Genomic DNA, 24,211 nt, shown 5'->3' with positions numbered 1-24,211 from the left:
CCAGGAAGTTAAAGCTGGTATATTTTCTACTTATTCCTTCAAAGCAAATAGAAAAGTATTGTCTTTAAATGTGCATATTTTATATAAGCTAAATATGTGGGTAAAATATAGCAGTATTCCATTTATGGTCTTATTATCTTTTCCAATTGAGGAAAGCCTAGCACCAAAACACACTGCTTATTAGCTAGATGACAAATGGGCTTCCAGAATGTACTTCTCCATAATGCTATACATCCGTGAAATACTCAAATAAGTACACTAAACAAATACAAGGACAAGTCTCCAAATAGTCTTTCACCAATGCTAAGTTGACGCTGATCAGTATTATAAGAAAAAAAAAACTTTAATTGACTCTTTCATAAAAGTTTTTAATAAGCTATAATTTTCTTACATGTACACTAGTAACCTTAAAAAGACAAATATTTACTGCCAAATGGTAACTACTGTACAATTTATAAAAAATATAATCTTAAGAATTTGGAATAATAAAGGGAAGATACCTACTTCAAATGGATTAAATAAGAAAGTTCCACTTTTTAAGAAATTTAACCAGGAAATGGGAAATTTCCAATCTGTCTAAAGAAACACTAAAACTTTTCACTGAAGTCAGAGACCTTACTATACTATTTTTGTTCAAGACTTCATTTACAGAGTTTTAAATAAACCCTAAAAAATATTTTCCAGTACATATAAGGCCAGTGTACAGAGTGCATGACTGGGGAAAAAGATTCCGTTTGAATGAGAAATTGTGAAGAACAGAGACATATCTTGTTCACCATTACACCACCAGTTCCTAGCACAGTGCCTGGCTCAAGGTGAAAATGCCGAAGCAAAGGCTGTCGCTTTGCGCTGAACCAGGCAGATACACCTTTCTTCCTTTGGTCCGATTTTCATTCCCTATTAACCACTACCTGAGCTACAGTCCTGGTTCTTGGTCCTTGACCTTAAGTTGAATAAAGTAAGCAAGTATGCATATACTTTCTGAATCAGCCTTTCTGATAGGATCCTCAGAACTGAATCATCATGGGCTATGAATCTTCTCTTATGTGGTATAATTCTTATTTCTTGGATAATATCATTGTGCAAAGGTAATTCGTTTTCAGTGCAGTACAAGTATGTTCATAAGAGGAAGAATGGGATAGATGTTTTAAATAACAGATACATAGCATCTTATATTATGACATAATTAGCAGTTTTTAGACACTGAAGATAATACACTGTATTACAATGCAATGTGGGAGGCTTCCATTTTAGGAACAAAAATCAATTTCACATGAAAAAAGATTTATTTTAAATTCACATAAAATACATTCAGAGTAAGTCTAAATTTTTATCACTTAAATAATGCAAAACAAACACAGAGGAGCTTTTAAAGATGTACAGTCTCCACTATGTCCAAAAAGCACACATTAAAAGCTTTCTTATAATTACTGATCATCACCTCGTTGCCTTAAATTTCTAGACTTTCCATTTTCAATTCTTCTCTTTTTGAAGACTGGGGCCACTCCGTCTGCCACAACTCCAAGAGAAGTGACTGTTTTTTCTTTAAAAACCAGTTGGGGTTCCCCAGCAGCATCAGCCTCCGAAGTTGATACATATTCATTTTCAGTGCTTGGAAGTTCCAAATCTACCTCCTCACTGGAACAGAAAGAAAAAATAAAACCACTATTGAACAGTGTAAAACAAACTTTTACATAATATACGAGTCCACCAAAACCTCAAGGTCATCTTTCTAATGATAATACTGGAAATTAGAAGCTGGTCATTTTGGAGAAGGTGATTATTTTAAAATACTGATTTTATAATATTACTTAACATACTGAGCATCCGTATAGATGGACACACAAGGAAAAATCCCTTCTATTCTTTTGTTCCTATTGGGTATATCATCGAAAGAAATGCTTGTACTTATATATGATTAGCAGTGTAAGTTACAGAGGCATATAAATGAGAAGTGTCTATGAAAAGGGATTTTGCTATGGACTGAGAAGGATTCTGAAGGCTTTCACAGCACATGATGAAAACCATGGAATCTCAATGTCCTGGTGTAGTAGGACTATCTACTTGGCTGGTATAAATAATCAGATGACTAGTCCAGAGATCAGTACCCGATTAATATGAGCCTATCATAGTCTCTACCCTTGACACAGTCAACTGGTCTGTGAAAGAGCATTAAGTCACACCACAGCCATCCGTCCCACCCACGAGCTTTTTGAACATGGACCAGGAAGACGATTATGTTTACCTCTCTAGTGGCTAAGCACATAAAACTTGTTGGGAATCATACATTCTCCTACTTAGAGAAAGGAGTTCTGTAGAGATAAGAGAATAAGGCCTGCAAAGGAAAGCAGGATGGAGATGGGGAATCCTGCCAATGTTTCAGGCCTGTTCCAGTCATCTGTGAGGCCCAGCCTAATTCCTGCCTCTCCTGCGGCTTGCAGGGAGAACCTTTCTGGGAATTTTTGAACTAGTAACCTTCTTCCTTTCTTTTTTTCTTGTGAGGATCTTAGTTCCCCAACCAGGGATTGAACCCATGCTCCCTGCAGTGGAATTTCAGAGTCTTTAACCATTGGACTGCCAGGGCAGTTAGGGAAGTTCCATTAACCTCTTCTTAAAATTTAAGGTAACTCAAGTTTTTCACTTGAAACCAAAAGATTACCTGGTCAGCATGAAAGCAAGAGTGATGACAGGGGAGAAAAAGGAATAAAAGGGCAAAGGGGTGATTGAAATGTTAGAAGTCTCAGATATCAAGAGTTGAGAACCCCCCCATCTAAGAAGAGTGAAGATTAGTAAAGATCACACCCCCCAATCTCAGAAGAACCCGTGCAACGTAGTCATTCATCTTGATCCTTGGAAACAGAGGAAAGCCTTTCCCAGGGGCCAGGAGAAGTCCGAAAGGTTATGGCAGATCTAGGGTAGCAGTTAAAATTCTTGTTTTTTGGCCACACCGCATGGCATGTGGGATCCTTTGTTCCTTGACCAGGAATTGAACCGGCATCCCCAGCATTGGAAGCACGGAGGCTTCCACTGGACTGTTAGGCAAGTTCCTCAAGTAGTAGTTATTCTAACAGGACCATCCATACTGCATGTACACTATAAACCAGACTATGCACTAGGCACCTGGAGGAGAAATACTCTATTTTGGCTTTTCAAGTGTCTTTTTTAGCACTAGAACACCTTAAATTTTCTTTTTTTCCCCCTTTTCGAAATGACCTCTTTCTTCCTCTCTGAGTTTTGAGCTTAATTCAATTCATGTCCAGTCAGAATTCACAGTGGTTAGCTCAGGAATGGGAACTGGGTATCTGATGAAAGCTAAATAGGGCCACTTTTGGAACTGGTAAAGCAGCACTTCTTTATCGCTGGAATCTATGTCAGCATGAGATAAGCTGAAAGCTTTGCTACCAAGTGGGGAGATCCTGCCTGAGAAAGGCAGGCAAGTCAGAGGAAAGCAGAGACAAAAGTCAGAGACCTTCATAGAGATTTCTCATCAACTATGGCTCTTGATCGGAGAAGGCAATGGCACCCCACTCCAGTACTCTTGCCTGGAAAATCCCATGGATGGAGGAGCCTGGTAGGCTACAGTCCATGGGGTCGCAAAGAGTTGGACACGACTGAGCGACTTCACTTTCACTTTTCCCTTTCATGCACTGGAGAAGGAAATGGCAACCCACTCCAGTAGTCTTGCCTGGAGAATCCTAGGGACGGCGGAGCCTGGTGAGCTGCCGTCCATGGGGTTGCACAGAGTCGGACACGACTGAAGCGACTTAGCAGCAGCAGCATGGCTCTTGATAACTGCAGAGATGTGATTTTTATGTTTGCTTAGAATTTAAATTTAATATATGCTCTTCCGTTCAATTATCTTAAAAGTACATGATAACAAGTTTGCTTCCCTCTCACAGAGACTGTGCAGAAAGGTCCACAGTGACAGTATTGAGAGATCTTTTTATGGTCCATTCTATACACATGTGGATAAACACACAGGCTTAAAAGAGGTCTCTAAGCACTGTAGTAATTTTAAAAACTGAAATAGTTAGGAAGCTGCTAGGACTGCAAAAAACAACATAAAAGAAAGTATGTAAATACAAAGAATATAAAAACAAAGAAAATTTCAAATATGTAATGCATAGTTCAAAACTAGAAAAAGCAAAACTAAAAACTATTCTATATAATACAAACGTGAGGAAGAAGCTATCTCAGTAGATCCTGATGTTACACAACATTTCCTCAAAATCTGATGAGGGGATGCAGGAAACAGGTGTGCTTACTGGAATAGGTCTTAAATCTGATTTGTTCTGAATACAGATGCCTTCCAAACTTTTCTTTACTGTATTAAACATATACGACAAATGCAACTTTTATTGGCTTTTCCTACTTCCCTACTTTCCCTTAGATTGCCAACGGTGCTTTCCAAGAAGGCCAGCAGGCCCTGAAGTTGATGGGGTATTCATTCTTGGCTTTTCATATTTTCACAGAGGTGGAGGCAGAGGCTGAGGCTTAAAGAGAAGTTAAATAACTTGGTCAACCAAACCATTATGGCAGTAATATTACCTGGATTAAAACCCAGGCCGGGGACTTCCCTGGCAGTCCAGTGGCTAAGACTCCGTGCTCCCAGTGCAGGGGGCCCAGGCTCAATCCTTGGTTGGGAACTGGACCCCAAGTGCCGCAACTAAGAATTCACATGCTTCACTGGTCTGCACCACCTCAACTAGAGATCCTGCACGCCACAATGACGACCTGGCACGGCCAAATACATAAATATTTAAAAACAAACAAGCAAAAAACCTAGGCCTGTGTTGATCTAAAACCTATATTCCTTCCCCTAGAGCCCTCTGCTTCCAGGTGAAGCTACATATCGCATTAGCCAAGCAGAGAAAGATTTGAGTAATGAAGTGTTTGATGGTTGGACAAATAAATCTCTATCCAAGAAAGTCTATGACAGACTCACTTATTTCACACTCTTGGTGTTTTGTGTTGTATTTTGATAAAGTGACCAAGTCATGGTATTACTTCCTAACTGGGATTATAGGAGAGAGAAAATAAAGAATGAGTCCATTTCTGAAATCATGGTCCCAGGAAATTCCTAAGTGGAAGCTAACAGAAGTGGCAATGAAGTAGGGAATAAACCCTTGTGACATAATCAGAGGAAAAGACGTTTGAAAGAAAGGTAAGAGACTATATATTTTTCCAAAACAATGAAATCAAGAAAGCATCTCTCAAAGTTTATGTGATATATGGACAGAATTATACTAAGACACAATATAGCTTTAATCAGTTTCATTAAGAAATAAGAACAGACTCCTTCCTCACCGACTGTCAACAGACTTAAGTGTTCATCTGAAGAAATAACAAACACAAAGAAACTTAAGAGGAAGAAAATTACAGACGTAGAAATGAAGTAACAGAAAAATCCATTAATAAACGAAGGTGTAATTCAATAGACAATTAAAAATAAGAGCTGATTCAATAAGGAAAAACATTTAAAAAACCTTTAGTGGAGACCCCAGTCTCCATCCCCACAAAATGATCAACTATTAGACAGCTATCCATAAAGAAAAACTGCTTGAGTCCACTTAGGAAACTTAAGCAACATAATGGGATGAAATACCATGAGAATAATTGCAAAAGAAGAGAAGAAAGACAACTTCCCTTTGTTTGCATCATCCCATTCCCCAGGCCGACACTGCTCAGAGACAAGAGGAAACCTCCCAGCTGGAAAGAGTTCCCCTCACCAAGAAAAGATGAGAGGGTAAGACCAGCTGATGCGGTCTTTTGGGCCACATTACCGAAGTCCTGCTTAGGTTTCACCCCACCCACAGCGGCGAAGCTGAGATCTACAGAGATGGATAGGAAAAGGGAAAAAAACTCCGGGGCTACAGAGAGCAGCCAAGGGCAGTGACTGCAGGTCACAGTGACCTGCTCTATGGACAAACAAAGCAGCTTCTGCCACTGCAGAAAGAACCAGGAGACCTCACAGCTGCTGCGGATGACCCTCAGATCTCACCAGGTACCGTGGTGCACAGCTGTTCGTGCTCACGGATGCCAGCTGCCTGTCCCTCCGGCCTCGCTGCTGCAGTCAGCTCAGGGTGCTGTGCAAGATGGCAGCCTGGACACCCCTCCCACAGCTGATGCCACTGCCGCTGGCACACTTGAGGCGAGCTCCTTCAGCAGTGTGCTTCGATGCTGCTGCCCTGCCACCCATCACCAGCCTCCACTGTCCAGAGGGGAGTAATGCATCACGGGAGATGATGCCAACAATCCGGGTCTCTGCTGTTGCTTGCCTGCGGGCCTGAATCAGGCCCTGTCTTCTCTGTCACTGGCCTGCACAACCCTGCTCCTCAGGAACCAACCCCTCTGGCTGCATACTGGCATGCCCCCAGCCTGACCCTTGACAGCATCCTCCACCAGCATGTATACTTGGGGAGATTGTGCAGCCAGGAGAAAGCACCCCAACAGCCAGGGTCCCTGAAGCTGCTGGTGAACCTGCAGCTGCCTCTGGCACTTGCTGCCTGCCTGCTCTCCACACCCACAGCATCTCAGCTGGCCCTGCAGCCAAGCCTCTGTACCCCGCAGAGCCAGCCAGCACCCCCGCCTGTCCTGGTCTCTGGCTGCTGAACCTGGAAGTGCTCCTGGAGACCCCAACAGCCCCTGGGGAGCCCCTGCAGTGTCTGCTGAGGACCACAGAGCTGTGGGATGCTAGTGACTGGAGCTAGAGCGGTGACACACCCCTGGATCCAGGGCTGCCACATGCCCCTGCGTTTGGTGCCTTGAGCCACTAGAAAAATCCCATGGATGGGGGGCCTGGCGGGCTAGTCCATGGAGTCACAACGAGTCGGACATGACTGAGTGACTGAGCTTACAAACACCTATTATGTGCCAGTCACTGTGTTTAGTCCTAGGGATGCAAACATGAGCCTTACAGACAAAAGCTGGATAGAAAATCCTACCAAATGCTACGAGTAAAAAGAGTAAATGATGAACAATATTTTTTTGATGAAAATATGAAATATTGAAAACAATATTTTTGCCAGATTCAACAAGTATAATTTATTTGTAAAAATTTATATAAATTCTATACTTGTTGAATGCTTGCAAATGACTAACTTGGAAAAAATGGGAAGAGACTACTTAATAAAATTTGGAAAAAAAATACAGGGATAAACCATGAGATATCACAATGCATCATATAAAAGGATATATTAACTCACAGTAATTAAATCTTTATGGTACTGTCACAAAGACAGATGGATTAACGGAACAATAGGTAGTCAGAAGCAAATTGGTAAATTTAAGAGTTAAACACAAGATTAAAAAAATAGGGAAGAATGAAAAAAAAAAAAGGCGGGGGGAAGAATGGTACTGGCAGAATTGGTTTGCCAGGGAAGATAAAAAGAAGTAAAGCCATGCAAACCAGGAGGAAATATAAGTATAAACTTGACTTCTAGATGAAAACGTGTAACAGCAATAAAACATCACAAAAGAAATCAGACTAGTTAAACATTACAAAATCCGACACATCTGAAACCATTATAAGCACAATTAAAAGTCAAACTACAAATTCTTCTACTGATAAATGGTTACCTTCTGTACTACATAGAAATCTTATGCTAGTAAGGAAAGATTAATACCTTAACAGAAAAATTTGCAAAGCACATGAACAGACAATTCACAGAAGAGTAAATATAAAACACTAATAAATACAGGCATATGAAAAAAAGTTTCAACCTCACCAGTAAATCTACTTAGAAGTCAGACACAAACCATCACCTGTTAAACTGGTTGATGTTAGGAAGAATGGCTTTTCAGTAAACTTACCACAAGGAAAACAAAATACTCAAATTTTAAGAAATCTCAACTTTAAAGTATAGGTGATCCTGGTATAGGAAGACCATTCTTCTATTGTAAATCACTTAAGAGCCAAAGTAATTAATGCAGTCTATTATTTCTGCAACTTCAACATACACAGTCAATATACTTTGGTCCCTGGCACTATGCAGCATTAAATACATATTTCCTAATGTTTCATTGAATAACATAAGTAAAACTTGGATATTTACAAAAGACACTCTTCCAGCCCAGGTATACACTGTGTGCCCTCACTAAGGATCCCTTCTCATCAGCGCTGCCTATAAAGCTGCCCGAACTCACATTCCTCCATCCCGTGAAAAAACATGACTTTTCCCTCAAGTACAGTTTAACAGTGAATAATTTCACTATAGAAGTATCCACAGCACTAATGTTTTGGAGAAAAACTGTTTGATTCAGATAGATACTTTTTTCCCACCCAAAGATATTTTTTAAGCATTTAAGAAACACCAGTGTGTTAAAGTGTGGGTGACATTTTCCTTTCATTGTGTAAATGATCTAAAGACAATAAGTGATATGAACACATAAGCTAATCATGTAAACCAGGTAACATTTCTACCATGACCTTGTTTAGCTGATAAAACTGCTCTGCTTTATGAATAAAAACTTAACACCTTGGGTGAAGTGTCATAAGCCATTTTCAATACACTAACAAAACAAGGGCTGTTTTCTTGCCTTTAGATAGGTTCCATGAGGCATGTACTAGATATGCAGCAGATATTCGTTTCTCTGATAGAATAACCGTGATGAGTGTGAAAATACTCATATGTATATGGCATGTTAGTGTGGTCAATAGAAATGTCACGTCTTGGTAAAAATGAAAGCAATGCTTCGATTTTACTTTAAAAAATAAACATTAGTTTACATTTTAAAATATTTAATTAGAGAAAATAAAACCGCTCTAGAAATAAATGAGCTACACTTTTTAATGAGCACTGTACTCCTGAAATTAAGTGCTACAATTTACGGAAGTACCGCAACATAAAACATTATAATAATATGGGATAGGATTAAGTTATAACTGTTGGATTAAGTTTCAGGTACTTACTGGGACTCAACTTCTGGTTTAATTTCCTGCCATTCTCCATATGGATTTGGTTTTTTATGAGCTTTGGGTTTTTCTTCACTTGGACCTGATGAATTCTTCCCTTGGGTATTTTTTTCTTTGGGTTTTTCTTCACTTGGACCTGATGAATTCTTCCCTTGGGTATTTTTTTCTTTCTGTGTTTCTAGTTCAGTTCTTTTATTACTATTTTTATTTTTTTCCTGAAATAACAAAGTCAAGAAATATTAGTAACAAACCTCAAAGAAAACTGCCAGGACCAAAAGTTGCTTTAATATAGTCTTTAGAGTCTTTATATAGTCAGTGATCCAAAATCACTGCAGATGGTGACCGTAGCCATGAAATTAAAAGATGCTTACTCCTTGGAAGGAAAGTTATGACCAACCTAGATAACGTATTAAAAAGCATAGACATTACTTTGCCAACAAAGGTCCATCTAGTCAAGGCTATGGTTTTTCCAGTAGTCATGTATGGATGTGAGAATTGGACTAGAAAGAAAGCTGAGTGCCGAAGAATTGATGCTTTTGAACTGTGGTGTTGGAGAAGACTCTCGAGAGTCCCTTGGACTGCAAGGAGATCCAACCAGTCCATCCTAAAGGAGATCAGTCCTGAGTGTTCACTGGAAGGACTGATGTTGAAGCTGAAACTCCAATACTTTGGCCACCTGATTCGAAGAGCTGACTCATTGGAAAAGACCCTGATGCTGGGAAAGATTGAGGGCAGGAGGAGAAGGGGACAACAGAGGATGAGATGGTTGGATGGCATCACTGACTTGACGGACATGAGTTTGGGTAGGCTCAGGGAATTGGTGTTGGACAGGGAGGCCTGGCGTGCTGTGGTTCATGGGGTCACAAAGAGTCGGACACGACTAAGCAACTGAACTGATCTATAAATAATAATACACTCAATAGTGCAAAGTTGCACATAAAACAACAAATGTACATGAAAGGACTTCTTTAATGCTTGATTAGGTTTTTCATTATGTCTAAAATGCTAACATAACCATGGCCAAGCTATTACAATATAACATGATCCCATTATCTGTTCGACACTTAGAGACATACATAGGCCTTTTTTATCCTCTCTTCTCCACTTTACTGCTTTCTCTCTTTCCTTACACTTCCAACAGTGACCTCCCTTTATACTGGCCCTTCTGAATTTAATGCCATGTCACTGGCCCCTTCTATACCCATTACCTATGTAAAGAACTCCTGGTGGCTCAGGTGGTAAAGAATCTGCTGGCAATGCAGGAGACTCGGGTTTGATCCCTGGGTTGGGAAGATCCCCCTGGAGAAGGGAACAGCTACTCACTCCAGTATTCTTGCCTGGAGAATTCCACAGTCAGAAGAGGCTGGCTGGCTACAGTCCACGGGGTTGCAAAGAGTTGGACACGACTGAACAACTAACACTCAGCCAATTAGAGTTAACTGAAATCCATCTGCACGTTGAGGACACTGCCAGAAATTTACTGGCCTATACAACTGGTAATGACATGAAATTCGGAAAAGACACACTCCTGAAGGAGAAGCAGCTTCTGCAGAGCCCCTGGGGAGAGCTGGTGCTTTTATGGCACCCCTTCAATTGGGATAACAAAGCCCTGTGGCTTGGTTTAGCCTCTTTGCAAACTGTATTACCACGGGTGGCAGTCCTGGGACTCTGTTTTGTTTGCAATTCTTTGAATGGATGTTAACACATTCTCTTATGCTGCTGCTGTCACAGAACCAGGACGCAGCATCAGCTTTCTCTAGCAATCACGACTGCTTCCAGGCCATGTCATTTTTAAAATAAAACATTTTTACTGAGGGTGTGATACTTTTTACTTTGATCCTCATGGAATAAACGCCTCCTCTGAGACCCACACCACCTTCTATATAGTTCTCCTCCATTCTTCCTCAGTGATCTAATGGCCTCTGGGCACTGTTCCATGGAAGTGGTGACGCTGGCAGCTGAGGCACCATGCTCTCTCTATTCAAACTCTTGTTGTCATCCTAGAGCTTAAAAATTCCCGACCCTCGGTTTTGTGATGCACAAAACCATTGACTTTGGCCTTCACTATATTTTAGCAACCTAGTAAGGCATTTTCCTTACATGTACCACCTGGTGCATAGGTAGTATTCAAATATTAAATCCTCACATTTATGTTCCTGTTAATTTGAATTAGGTCATCACTCAGAAGTGCCTCATTTGTGAAATATATATTTTTTGCTGAATAACATTTCCTTCAAAAATATGTTTTATTCATGATTTTTCTACATTTGATTTTAAAATTCAACAATAATTTGTGAAATCTTAAAAGTCCAACACAATGTTACTCCGTTGGCTTTCTGGCTCCCTTACTTATACGATACTTGTTTGACGTTGCTGCCACCTCTACTACCTTAATTTCCTGTGCTCTGAGTCTGCCGCTCTCATCTAGACTTTATAGTCTTCATTATCGATCTCCAGCCCACAGAGAATCACTTCATAGAAATTCCTTTGCTAGCACCCTTAAATATCTTTGTCTATTGTAAAAGATCTAAAAATCTCCAACCCAGGTCTACCCAACCATCGGTCTGTCAAGTGTTACCAAAAAAAGAATCACACGACATACAAACTGATGAGCCTTCAGAATTTATGACATCCAATTTCAGCAGAGACTTTAACGCTGCTAAGTAATGTGCCTCCAGTTATTTCTTCTCCTGGTCCCTTTAGTGATTATTCAAAATAAATGTTCAGCTCCACAGGGCTGAATTAATCACTGTATAGTCATATCATGGAATACTATTCATCCATTATTTCAGTAGATGAAGACTTAATGATGTTCTCTGTGACAGATTAAATTGCAAAGTGACAATAAAACCTTATTACAGTATGACTCCGTATTTTGCTTAAAGCAATGTTCAAATCTGAATGTAAAAATATAGACCAGTAACACCAAGGAATTTACTGATTTCTCTGGCAAGTGGCCAGATTATAGTTTGTTCTTTTTTGTTTATCTACACTTTGAAATATTTTGTTTGCTTGGAGTTAATAATATCTGTCCCAAATTGGATGCTGGGTTACCTAAACTGAACTGTAAACACTGAGACACACGCTACACAAAAAGCACTGCTGCTGCTCTTTTACAAACTGGATACGTTCTTCACCCTAAGCTCCACCAAGATTTATGGGTTGGGTAGAAAAGTTGCAGGCAAAGACAAGACCCCAGGGAAGGCTGCAAGCGCCCTCTCTCCAGCATCCTGCATATTCATTCACCTTTCAGGCCAGTACCCAACCGTGGATCAGTGTTACATATCTTGTCCACTTTGGCATCCAGGCTGACTGTTCCTAGAAAGGTCACAAAAGCAGGAGGATCAGCAACACTATCGTGTGTGAGCACGCTCAGTGGTGTCTGACTCTTGAGACCCCAGGGACTGTAGCCCACCAGGCTCCTCGCTCCATGGGATTTCCCAGGGAGAGTACTGGAGTGGGTAGCCATGCCTTCCTCCCAGGGATCGAGCCTGAGTCTCTTGCATTTCCTGCATTGGCAGGTGGATTCTTGATGCGCTGAGCCGCCGGGGCAGCCCAGCGATACTATTAACACTATTAAGATGTGGGCTTTACTTTGCCACCATGGCTGGGCACTCAGCACCAGCACCTGCCAATCCTCCTTCTTGGTTCATTTCCTCTCCCACCTTGGCTCAGGGATTATTTGAGTATGTTAATGTCGTCAAGCTCCCCAAAGTTCCTCTCAGCAAACAATTTTACTTGCTTTACACATGAGCAAGCTGAGGCTAAAAGGCATGACTTCTTCCCTGACAGCAACTCATGTACAGTCAAACCTTATAGAAAATGAAGGCCTTACCTTCCTGCAGAGAATGAGTAACCTACTCACTTACCCTTGTTGGTATTCTTTCGGAGTTCCTCGTAAGGAAGACATCACCGCTACAAACCTCCCATAATTCAAGTCAGTGTATAGCCACCATCCTATCATTTAGTTTCTACTTTTCATTTCATGCCCCAACCACACACACACTGTGAACCACTTTTCATCCTCTGAGTTTTACCTCCTGAAACTCTGGTCTAACCACCAAAAGGATTTCAAGGACTTCCTGTCTGCAAAATTCAATGGACATTTTTTCTTTTCCAGACCAAGTTAGTCCTTGATGCTCTACTCCAGGGCTTCCCCAGTGGCTCAGTGGTAAAGAATCTGCCCGCAATGCAGGAGCCACAGGTCCAATCCCTGGGTTAAACTGAACTACTGAACCATTCCAGTTTTCTTCCCTGGAGAATCGCATGGACAGAGGAGCCTGGCGGGCTACAGTCCATGGGGTCACAGAGAGTCGGAAATGACTGAAGTGACTTGGCATGCACGCTCTCTACTCCGTTGGCTTCTGGGATATTGGATTCTTCTGCTTTTCTGCATACCTTTCTAATCATTCTTTCCTCATTCTGCCTTGTGGGCTTCTCTCTCACTTACACTTAAGTGTTTAATGTTTCCCAAGGTAATCTTTCTAGGTTACTTCATCCATTTTAAGACTTAAATTACTATCAGTATTTTGATGATACTCAAGTTAACATTTCTAGCCTTAGACATTCATCTGTGCATGTTCAGACAGCTCTCTGAACGTTACAGAGGCATCTCAAACTTAGGAGGTCTAAAAATCAATTTACTATCTTGTTGCTATCATTTATCCAAGTGCCAAAAGGCATGCATGTCTCAGTTTTATTTCCACCTTCTACCAGAAAGCTGAAGCGTCTATAGATCTTTTTATAAACTAATAAACTGTTGTAAAGAACCAAGAACCTACCTTAAACTTTATTATTAGCTTTTGTGTTTCTGTTGGGATCTCTGTTTTTTTCTCCTTTCCTGCTTCCTGTTCGCCATCAGACTCACTATGTGAATCTGATGATTTGGACTCTTCTAGGGTGCCAAGTGACTTTTCATTGACTTTACTAGAAAGCAGATCACCGGAGTGTGGAATGAAATCATCAGGTTTTTCCCATCTGGATTCTATTCAACACATTTTAACAGTCATGTTATTTAGTTACCAATTCTATTTAAAAGTAATTTCCAACATAATGTTTCCTATCACTTACAAGATATTATTAAGTGACAACACTGCATCTGTTTCACACCATCACTTGATCAAGAGGATAATAAGCATTCTCAAAGATCTTGCTATTAGCTTTCAGAAATTAAATACAAGCAATCTGGGTTCACTAGATGTATCAACTACAGCCCCAATGGAAAGAGACCTAAGAACTGGGTAATACATTCTGAGGACTCAAAATTTAACCACCACCAATTTCAGGAAACATGGTATTGGACACACAGGAGATTTTATGAAATTTATTTATCACAAAATTTCCCCAGGATCTTCACAAAGTGAAATAATATGGCAAAGATCTGAATAAATAACATTTGTCATTTTATAGTAAGGAAAAAAAAAAACTCTCAGTTGAACTATACTGCCACCCAGTGGTTTGTTGGGCTTTTAGTAAAATGACAGCAGCTCTAATTATCTTGCAGTTATTCTCTATTTTTAGTTTAATAAAAGTGATTTTAAAATTTATTGTTCAACTAGGAAAGTTTTAAGAGTAAAAGGGGCTCTATTAATAATCACATTGGTCCAGACATAAACTGAAATTGTTGGGGGCAAATCAATGTGTACAGTCCCTTATTAACTGCAGGGAACTTTCTAGCACTAATGAAAAACATTACTTTTCCTTGCCTCTATTTCACACAAATAACGAAAGAGCTTTCATAAAAAATTTGTTAAGCATCTAATATGTACTAGGCACTGTTTGGGGAACCTTATAGACCCATGACCATCATGCCCTCACAGAGCACACGATCGACTCTACTTAAAAGCAACTACAGGCTCAGTGACTTGCCCACAATCACAGAGCTGGTAAGGGAAGAAGCTGTGTGCTGAGCTCACTCAGATCTAACCCCTGAGTTGTAAGTTATTTTATGTCTATACAGATTTAGTGCATCAGGTTTACAGAGAGAGAACCACTGTCCATTGGGCAGACTGGGTATCTACTTGGGAGATGAAAAGGGCCTTTTCCTCCTAAAAGACTTAATGCTATGTGGCAATCTTTGGATAGCAGAAATCAAATGACAACAACAAAAACCATCTCAGAGTTACACCAGTACTATAGCTATTTTGGTAAATTTAACTGTAGAAGAAATCAACTATAGTTATTGCAAAGACTAGTTTTATGAAATTAAATTAAGATAAAATCTTAATTTGAAAAACTTAGATAATAGATAACAATAATTACATGTTTTCTAAGTATTTATGTAACTGAAGATTAAGTAAAAGTGAAAATTAGACAGTCTTCACCACTGCTAAAGTAGCTTCAGTTCTGCTTTTTAAAAAAGGAGAAGGCAAGTTGAATGAGGTGATCTTCCAAAGTAATGATTACATTTCTAAAATAATCATGATAAAACCCATCATAGTGGAGAAGGTAAAATGAGTTTTGAAGTAAAATTTGTGAATGCAGTGTCACTTGAGTATAACAATGTACAGCTCAGTATATTACAGAAACCTCTTGCTTTTCCATTGTATTAATGTTTTTAAATTATTAAAAATAAGACATACTTGCTATAGAAATATGTTTATCACCATACTAAAATTCTCAAGTTCAGACAATTCACCGGCAGGCTAATGAGCTGTGTCAGGTACAATTTTAAAAGATCAGGTACAGTTTAAAAGATCATCAAAGGTACTACTTACCCCCTGTTTCTGTATTATAATAATAGGTATAGCCATCTTCACTTAACCCTTCAATCCACACAGTCTTCCCTGTTGCCTAATGGGAGGAAAAAACCCAACATAAACTGAAGATGTGGTTATATACGAGATAACTAAGACAGTCAGCCAACCTCTCCTTTCCTATGGAAACCTGGGAATTGGTATTGACCATGGCCAGGAACCTAGTTTGGGTTAGTTGTGAGCCACCTTTCATGAATGAATACCTCACTTCTGAACACCCAGACAGTTCTTTGCAGACTGACTGGGATACATAAATGGCAACAGACTGCAAATCAACTAACAACATTCGCCCTGCATGGACATCTAGGGTAGACAACACTTTTCCACTTCCATCCACCCTTTTAACAAAAGGATTATAGAAAGAAAGGAACAAAGCACCTGAGGGGATTGGGAGGCTTATCTGCAAGTAAATTCGATTAACTAAACCCCCAAAAAATCCCAAACGCCAATCACTTTAAAGAATAAAGAAAATACTATTAATGTGCTTCAGTTACCTTTTTTAAGTTTCCTTGAAATCCTTCAGGTTTCTCCCACTGAGATGCTTAAAGCAAAATATACTGTATTTGTAAAATCTTTCCAAAATAATTTGGCAAATATTAACAATATATTCAACATGAACGAAATACTATGTGTCTATAGTTTAAAACATAATTCAAAAATAAAAGAAACAACATACACCCTAGTAGTATTGTGTAGAATACATGTGAATGCTACATAACCAAGAAAGGAGGACAAAATGAAGGATAAGAAGTTACTGGTGCTTCCACAAGAACTATTAGAGCCAGGTAGGGCAACCTAGGCAGCATATGAAAAAGCAGAGACATTACTTTGCCAACAAAGGTCTGTCTAGTCAAGGCTATGGTTTTTCCATAGTCATGTGTGGATGTGAGAGTTGGAGTATAAAGAAAGCTGAGTGCCGAAGAATTGATGCTTTTGAACTGTGGTGTTGAAGACTCTTGAGAGTCCCTTGGACTGCAAGGAGATCCAACCAGTCCATCCTAAAGGAGATCAGTCCTGGGTGTTCATCGGAAGGACTGATGTTGAAGCTGAAACTCCAACATTTTGGCCACGTGATGCAAAGAGCTGACTCATTTGAAAAGACCCTGATGTTGGGAAAGATTGAGGGCAGGAGGAGAAGGGGACGACAGAGGATGAGATGGTTAGATGGCATCACCGACTCAATGGACATGAGTTTGAGCAAACTCCGGGAGTTGGTGATGAACAGGAAGGCCTGGCGTGCTGCAGCTCATGGGGTCGCAAAGAGTCGGATACGACTGAGCGACTGAACTGAACTGAGGGCTCCTCTTAAAAGACTTCTTGGAATTCAGGTTTGATGAATTTTGAAGGCATGAGAGGGCCTTCTGACATCTTGGGGCAGGGGAGAGTGAGAGATGGAATGAATGACTCAAGACAGAAATAAAATGAAATATGCAGGAATTAAAAACAAACATTGCTAAGAGAAACAGTATATAAAGTAGGACAATGAACAAAGGCAGCATGAACAAAGGCAGCAAGGAATAGGCTGCAGAAGCGGGAAAATGTAATTAATAAGTAATTACTATGTAAATTTAAGACTATTTAGCATATAATTATTTATGGTTCACTGCTGAACTACAACATGCACTTCACTAACAGCTCAGTGCAAACTCTCAAGAGATTATTACTGTTTCTGCATAGTCAAAAATGGACTGTGACTCTAGAGATCTTAATAATTCCCACAATATTGGTAGCCCAAGGTTTTTTTCCTCATTAACTCTCTAGTCTCATTTCCTACCTTCCCAACAATTCTTAACTTTTCTTCTACCCATTCCTTGAGTGTATGTACCACCCACCCTTTCTATTTCTTGTTCTCTACTTTCTCCATGGGATTCGTACACCCCTAAAAGTTAAAATATTTACAAAGTTTTAGAGAGAAAATACAAAGCTACACAGTTTATTTATATTTATAGTTTATAAGGAACCCACTATTAAGTCTTTAATGATGACCTTGAATCACTGTGAAAAGGGTAGTTTTTTTAAAGAACACATAGTTCCTTTTGCCATTGTAGCAAAAATGTCAAGTTATAGTCGTTCATTGTTTAAGTGTTCCGATATTAACTAAAAGTTCTAACACAAAATAAACTGTCAGTTATCATTTTCTATTGTCTTTATGCCTAAATGACGTACCTCCTGTGATAAGATCGTAATAGTAATGGTGACCCTCAGAGGTTATGCCTTCTACCCATCTGCCCTTTGGAGGGTCTTTTTTCTTTTTCTTCTTTTCTTTCTGCTGATTTGATGCAGAGGTGGGTGTGACAGTGCTGGTTACTGGTGACACGCTTGGCTCTGAGATTTCTAGAGAAAGGGGAAAGAAGGGTGAGGTAGCTGAGGTAAAGTTTTTCTTTCTGGTTTAATAATTTTATTCCAATCAAAAGCTTGACAAGATTCCTTTGGGAACTGGACACATTACTACAAAGCCTATTTGGAAAACCAAACATGCAAGAATATAAGACTATCCAGGAGAACATCCCAAAATATATAAACAAGACAGACAAATGATAAATCTTTATAACAAATACAACAGAGGCTTAATGTTCCTAACAAAGATCCCTTACAAGTCTAACTTTCTAACTCAAAAATGGGCAAAAAATCAAAGGTAATTCAGAGAATTAACATTATCTTCACTAATAACCAAGGAAATGCAAACATATACACTTGTTTTCGCATTAGATCAACACTGAAAAGAATAACCGAGCCCACTGCTAGTTAGTCTTATCCATCAGGTATTTACATGGGTGTAAAATATAGGTAGTTTTCATGGTTTTGCGTTTTTCCAAAGGAATAGTTATTTCCAACATCAGTTAATAAAATAATTTTATTTCTAGAGAAAGTGTAAATCAGCCCAACATTTGTGGAGACAGCTTGATTTCATCAATCAATATACAAAACATTTGCACTGCTAATCTGCAATCTCACTTCTAGAAATTGAGCCCACAGATATAAATGTGAAAACTTGCCTGCATAAGGGCACTCACTGAAACATTCTTTCTAACAGTGAAAAACTCTAAGAATCCTAAATGTTAATCAGGAAGAGACTAATTACATAAACTATGGCATTTTAATACACATATGTATATATACAATTCAGCCACCAGAAAGGACTGTGTTATTTGCAACAACATGGACAAACCCTGAACACAGCCAGATACAGAAAGACAAATACCATATGGTTATCACTTATATGTGGCATCTAGAAAAGTCAAACTTGTAAAAAACAGAGCAAACAGGGTAGTTAACAGGGCACGGTGGGTAGAGGGATAAGACTGACGCTGTTTAAGGGTACAGATTTGCAGTAAGTAGTAAATAAGCCAGAAATCTAATGCACAGTTTGAATATAGACAATGATATCATACAATTATGTAATATGATAAATACTGCTACAATGCAATCACATTACAATAAATCTATCACACTAACACACTCTAAACCTTAAATTTACATAATGTGTCTAACAGTCAATAAAAAAATTAAAAAAAAAAATCTACTTTCTAGTAGTAAAGTCAATTAATCTGTCCACAAAAGGTTAGTTCACTATAATTCAACTACATAAACAAACATGATTCGTAGTTTTGATGGTATGGATAAAGCGAACTGGGATTATAAGGCAAGGCCTATTTTTTAAATGAATAGATCCATTTAGCCAAAAAATTTGGATCCATAAAAAACTCAAGTGTCTCTGAAATGAACTACTGGCTAAGACAGAGCAAGAGCTAGGTAGCCCCTAGCGTAATACAGTTGTCGTGAATGGAGGTATTGAAAGATGAAGATTCAAAAGCAAAATGAAACGTGCATGAGCAAAAGTCCCACAGTCTAAATAGGGCTGTGATACACAGGCAAAGCACTAAGAGTATACTGAGCATATAACTTCTCTATGGAAACACTAAGAGCTCACTTAGCAAGACCTGTGATGTTCCTTTTAAAACATGCTGGCTGCTTTTTTACCTGACTCTAAGCCAAGCCTTTTCAAATCCTCTTGGTATGCTTTTAGGGCAGCTGCCTCCATTGCAGCAAACTCCTTTGATGCCTTTTCTTCTTCCTTTGCCTTATCCAGGCTTTTCTGTTTAATCTAGGTAAGACACATATAAAAGTGAATGCTAGATAAAGGGCTGATATTTACAGAGAAAAACCGGCAAAGAAACAAACTAGATTACCTCACTGATTCTCTTCGCCACATTTTCTTTATGATTCTTTCCTCTTTCATGAAATTCAATGCTCTCGAAGGTTAAAAAAGACAAAATACAAAGGAAAACTACACATCATAACGTTCACAGCAAAGTAACAGTGAACAGGGAAATGGAACATAACAAAATTGAAGTACAATTGGCAGAAAAGATAAAATTAATGTTCATGCAAACTGGCCCTTTTAATCAAATAATGCTAAAAAACTAAACCAAATTATTTACTATTATGCCCTCTGACAAGGTTTCCTTTGGTGCTTAAACTATGATGACCATATTAATAGAGAAATATACAAGGTACCCTTGATAACTAATCTAGTGAATATGACTGTAATGAGGACTCAAGCACGACATGAAGCCAAAAGAGGAGTGGAAAAAAAAAAAAACCCTCACACTTCAAGAAACACCCCTTGGGGCTTCCCTGGTGGCTCAGTGGTGAAAAATCTGCCTGCCAATGCAGGAGATGCGGGTTTGGGAAGATCCCACATGCTGAGGAGCAACTAAGTCAGTGCACCACAATTACTGAGTCTGTGCTCCATAACAAGGGAAGCCACCGCAATGAGAAGTCCACGCATGGCAATGAGAGAAAGTCGGAGTGCAGCAACAAAGACCCAGCAAAGCCAAAAATAAATAAATAAACTAAATTAAAAAAAAAAAACAAACAACACCCCTCAACATAAAACATCACAACCGATCAGTCTAGAATTTGTACTGCTCTATTTGCCACCTTATGCTTAAAAAAAAAAAAAAAGAATAAACAATGATCCTCAACTTCTCCAAAGTGAGAGAAAAGCAGGCATTAAAAAATGCCTCCTAAATTGTAAACAACTACTACCATACAACGTGGTAATGGTACAAAATGTAAAACTCCTATGCAGGGCAATCTAAAATTAGGATGCTGTAATAGAGAACAAAGGAGCTCTTTATACACTGATGATAAAAGAGCATCAGGATATGCTGTCCAATTAAAAAAAATAAAACCACCATGGTACATGACAGTGTAAACAGCATGCTACCTTCTATGCACATTGGAATCTACAGAAACATTTAGATAGATATGGAAGCATAGACAAGAAAATGAAGAGGGATAACCTATGAGGAATGATGGTAACTGGGTGGATGGGGACTGAGCTGGTGAGTGAATATTACCACCTATTTAACAGCCTAAATTACAAATGTGTTGTATAGAATAAGAAATTTCTGGTTAACTTTGCAAAGTTCTGTCAATCAATTCTTACCTAACACACTTGCTGAGTTACTCTAAAGTACTGCTGTGAATTCCTCTTTAAAGTGTGACTTCGTAAAGCAAACATTCATCCTCTATTTTTCATATCTTGGTTTCCTAAAGTTGGTTTTACCATACAGAGAATATGAAAGGCCCAATCAAAAATAAATTGTTTCTAGTTAAAGGTTAAATCAGTGTGTATTAGCCATTCAAGGAAATGAAGAAAGACAATCCTAGAAAGAATTATTTTCTCTAGGTAACTCAAAAACTTCACTGAATTGCTTGCATACTTCCAAGGAAGAGAGACTATCAGTGATTTGTGCAGCTTTTAAAACTTGTGGCTTTTTTTTTTTTTTGGGGTAAGGATGGGCAAAATCAAATGAAATAGTCAAGAACTTTAGCAACTATTCAAAAAGAAATAAACAAAAAAAGACAAAACTGAAAAGTATCCTCAAACTCTTTGCAGATAATAATAAATGCATGCCTACCAAAGAAACATAACATTGTTACAGATGGTGCCACTATTCCTTTACCCATCCACCTCTACCAAGTAATAAGGATACGAATATACATCTAAAAAATACTCTATCATTTATCTACTACGTACATAGTACAAAGACATGCATGAGACGGAGTGAAAAAAATCAATGGTGCCTTTCGTTTAATGTCTTAAAAGGTGAATTTGGACTAAAAGATACACTAACAATGTGCTTAAAGTTTGCTATTTTCATATTCCATGACAAAGATAATGATGTCTTTCAAACTTAAGCATTTAGAAACACAAAGCTCTACATCAAATATATTTAACGACCTTTAGAGCAGAAATATACAAGAAAAACTACAATAATGTTTCTTTTTACATGTTAAGGACTTTCTGCTTTTACTTTTCTTTGTATACAACAATATTACAAACAGCACCGTCATAACCTAGGTGTTTCATACACATGAATGTGATTACCCACTCAATGTCCAGTTCCTGAATGTGACTGAAGGGCCAGAGAGAAATAATTTGGCTTAGCACATAACCAAATTTGGGCTGATGATAAAGAAGAAGGCTCACAGCTTTCCTATAAGGTATGAAAACACAACAGAAATTGTTCGATGTTTGAAAAATCAAGAGCAACGCATATGAAAGTACTTTGTAAGCTCTCAGTTGAGACAAAAAAGCAACATCTCGCATGAACACAGTATTAGGAGACTCTCTAATAGAGGAATCATCATACAGGCCTATTGTCCGCGATCCAACACTTGCAGTAATCACAGAATTTCTTTGGTTGTGACTTCCAGTAGTCTGCCCTGGAAAAGAAAAAACAAGTTTATTTAGAATTTAAAAAGTTAAGTTTTTGCATGATTTACATCTTCTTAAGAGTCCGAAATGCAAGCTTCAGAATCTTGTTACACACAGCATCCTGCTTTACTATTTAGCTGACTGAAAGCAGTCAACTGAAATTCTGTTGCCACTAGAGTAAAAAAGTCTGCACCGGGTTTAAAACTCCCTTAAACATAATAGCTTTAAAAAATGTATCATTTGTTATTGTCATTAGTGTAAAGAAATAAGGAACATGTTGGAGAAGATTATCCATTCCTTTCTGGCATTTTTGGAGGTTACTGTAATGGAGACTTGAAGAAACTCATAAAAGTTCACGTTAAATCAAGTTATTTCCCACTCAAAGAACTAAGCATAAGACGCCTCTGGTGGAAGACTGTGGCTCCTCCGAGACTATCAGTTAATAGTTTGTTCAAGGCAAGAGAGGGTTGGAAAAGCCAATGGATCTCTCAACTGGCAAGACCAAAAAATAAAAAAGTCCATAAGCTAACCAGGGCTGGCCGCTTCTAGCAGGCGGAGGCGGCAGCGGTGGCCGCAGTCCAACCCTACGTTTCACAACACCTCACGGTTCTAGCGCCACCAGAACGAGGATGCTCGCGGCCCCCGACGGTGGAGGCGGCGGCAGCCCTCCGTCGCTCCACGGCGGCCGTCCTACCTGCAGCGGCCGCCAGTCTCCCTCCTGGAGCCCGCGCGTCCCCACCCCGGGACGGGAGAACCGGCCCCGCCGGCCCGCGGCCCGCGGCCGGCCCCGAGCAAGTTAAGGGCGCTGCCGTCCCGCCCCTGGCCGAGGGCGGGCGGGGGGAGAGGGGCGGTGGCGGAGGGAGAGACCCGGCGGGCGAAGGGCCGCCCGGAGGAACAAGACCTCGTTGTTTGAGAGCCCGAGAGGCCCGACTCACATGACTGGACCGGGCGCTCCGCGGGCCGCCCCGGCCCCAGCGGAGGCTCGCGTTCTCCGCGCGGGGAGAACCGGGCCCCAGCTCACCACGAGGCCCAGCGGAGCCTCGGAGCGCGGTCGCCTCCCGCCGTCCCCGGGGCCCGCGTTCCGCCGCTCCCAACTACGGGTGCCCCGGCGACCCAATCCGCGTTCGCGCTCTCCTCCCCCGCACCTCCCCGCGAGGGGCGGGCCTCCGGCTCCCTGAGAGGTGGGGTCGTTATAAGCGGGCTGAGGTCGCCGACGAGGGCCGAGAACGCGACGGGACTTGAGGGGACGCTGTTGTCTCGCGTCCCCGCGTCAGCTCGCCTTCTCTCTCTTTCTTTCCTCCCCGAGATCCAGAACCTCCACCCTCCTTCTAGGCTCGCTGGCTCGCGGCCCGAGGAGCTCGCGCGCCGCCTCCGCCCCGAACGCCAACAGCTGTTCCCAGAGACGTCGCCGCCCTCAACTTTGCCAACTAGTCCACACGCACTTTGACCGGCGGAGCAGCCCGGACCCGTAGGCTGGGGAGGGGGCCGTTGGCGGAGTTTAAAAAAAAGAAAAAAAAAAAGAAAGAAAAAAAGAAAGGTGAAAGTTTTCGGGGCCGAGAGTCGCTGGGCTTGGCCTCAAAACTTTTCCTCACACGGCGGAGCGACCCCGCCTCGCCGCTGGGACGCCCGCGCGCTCCTGTCGGGCGCGCTCCCGGGCTCGCGAGCGCGTGGGAAGCGGGGGAGCAGGCGGCGGCGGCGGCTGAGGCGGCCCTGAGGCAGCGGCTCGGCCGGCGGCGGCGGCGGCGGCGGCGGCGGCGGCGGGTGTTGGAGCTGGGGCGGCGGCGGCGGCGTTCGCTCTTGTCAGGTGAGTCA

At 40.6% G+C, this 24,211-nt stretch overlaps 2 protein-coding genes across 13 annotated transcripts in view; one reads left to right on the top strand and one right to left on the bottom strand.

The window, feature by feature from the left end:
• Nucleotides 1–347: 347 nt before the first annotated feature.
• WBP4 (WW domain binding protein 4) lies at nucleotides 348–24,046 on the bottom strand. 10 transcript variants are annotated; one of them, XM_081549885.1, is made up of 11 exons: nucleotides 23,679–24,046; nucleotides 22,335–22,407; nucleotides 21,125–21,228; nucleotides 19,860–19,922; nucleotides 19,651–19,774; nucleotides 17,836–18,003; nucleotides 16,164–16,210; nucleotides 15,631–15,706; nucleotides 13,696–13,898; nucleotides 8,912–9,129; nucleotides 348–1,638 (listed from the first exon to the last, which is right to left on the bottom strand). In XM_081549885.1, exons 5-11 carry the CDS (start codon nucleotides 19,709–19,711, stop codon nucleotides 1,428–1,430), a joined length of 984 nt encoding a protein of 327 aa, XP_081406011.1. In that variant the 5' UTR covers nucleotides 19,712–19,774; nucleotides 19,860–19,922; nucleotides 21,125–21,228; nucleotides 22,335–22,407; nucleotides 23,679–24,046; the 3' UTR covers nucleotides 348–1,427. The 10 variants fall into 10 exon arrangements, with proteins under 10 accessions (XP_081406011.1, XP_081406010.1, XP_081406009.1 ...); XM_081549884.1 differs by having other exon boundaries at nucleotides 23,842–24,046; XM_081549883.1 differs by lacking the exon at nucleotides 23,679–24,046 and adding an exon at nucleotides 23,335–23,491.
• ELF1 (E74 like ETS transcription factor 1) overlaps nucleotides 23,576–24,211 on the top strand; it is a 118,595-nt gene continuing 117,959 nt past the window's right edge. For all 3 annotated transcript variants that reach the window (XM_081549872.1, XM_081549869.1, XM_081549874.1), the window contains exon 1: nucleotides 23,576–24,203. The gene's annotated coding sequence lies outside the window, so the exon portion shown is untranslated. The remainder of the gene's footprint in view (nucleotides 24,204–24,211) is intronic.

This window comes from Giraffa tippelskirchi, chromosome 12, assembly GCF_054371585.1.
Source record: "Giraffa tippelskirchi isolate mGirTip1 chromosome 12, T2T-mGirTip1v1.2.pri, whole genome shotgun sequence".
In the NCBI taxonomy this organism is placed as follows: Eukaryota; Metazoa; Chordata; class Mammalia; order Artiodactyla; family Giraffidae; genus Giraffa; species Giraffa tippelskirchi.
Note: the sequence above shows the minus strand (reverse complement) of the source record. Positions and strands in the feature narration are given on the sequence as shown.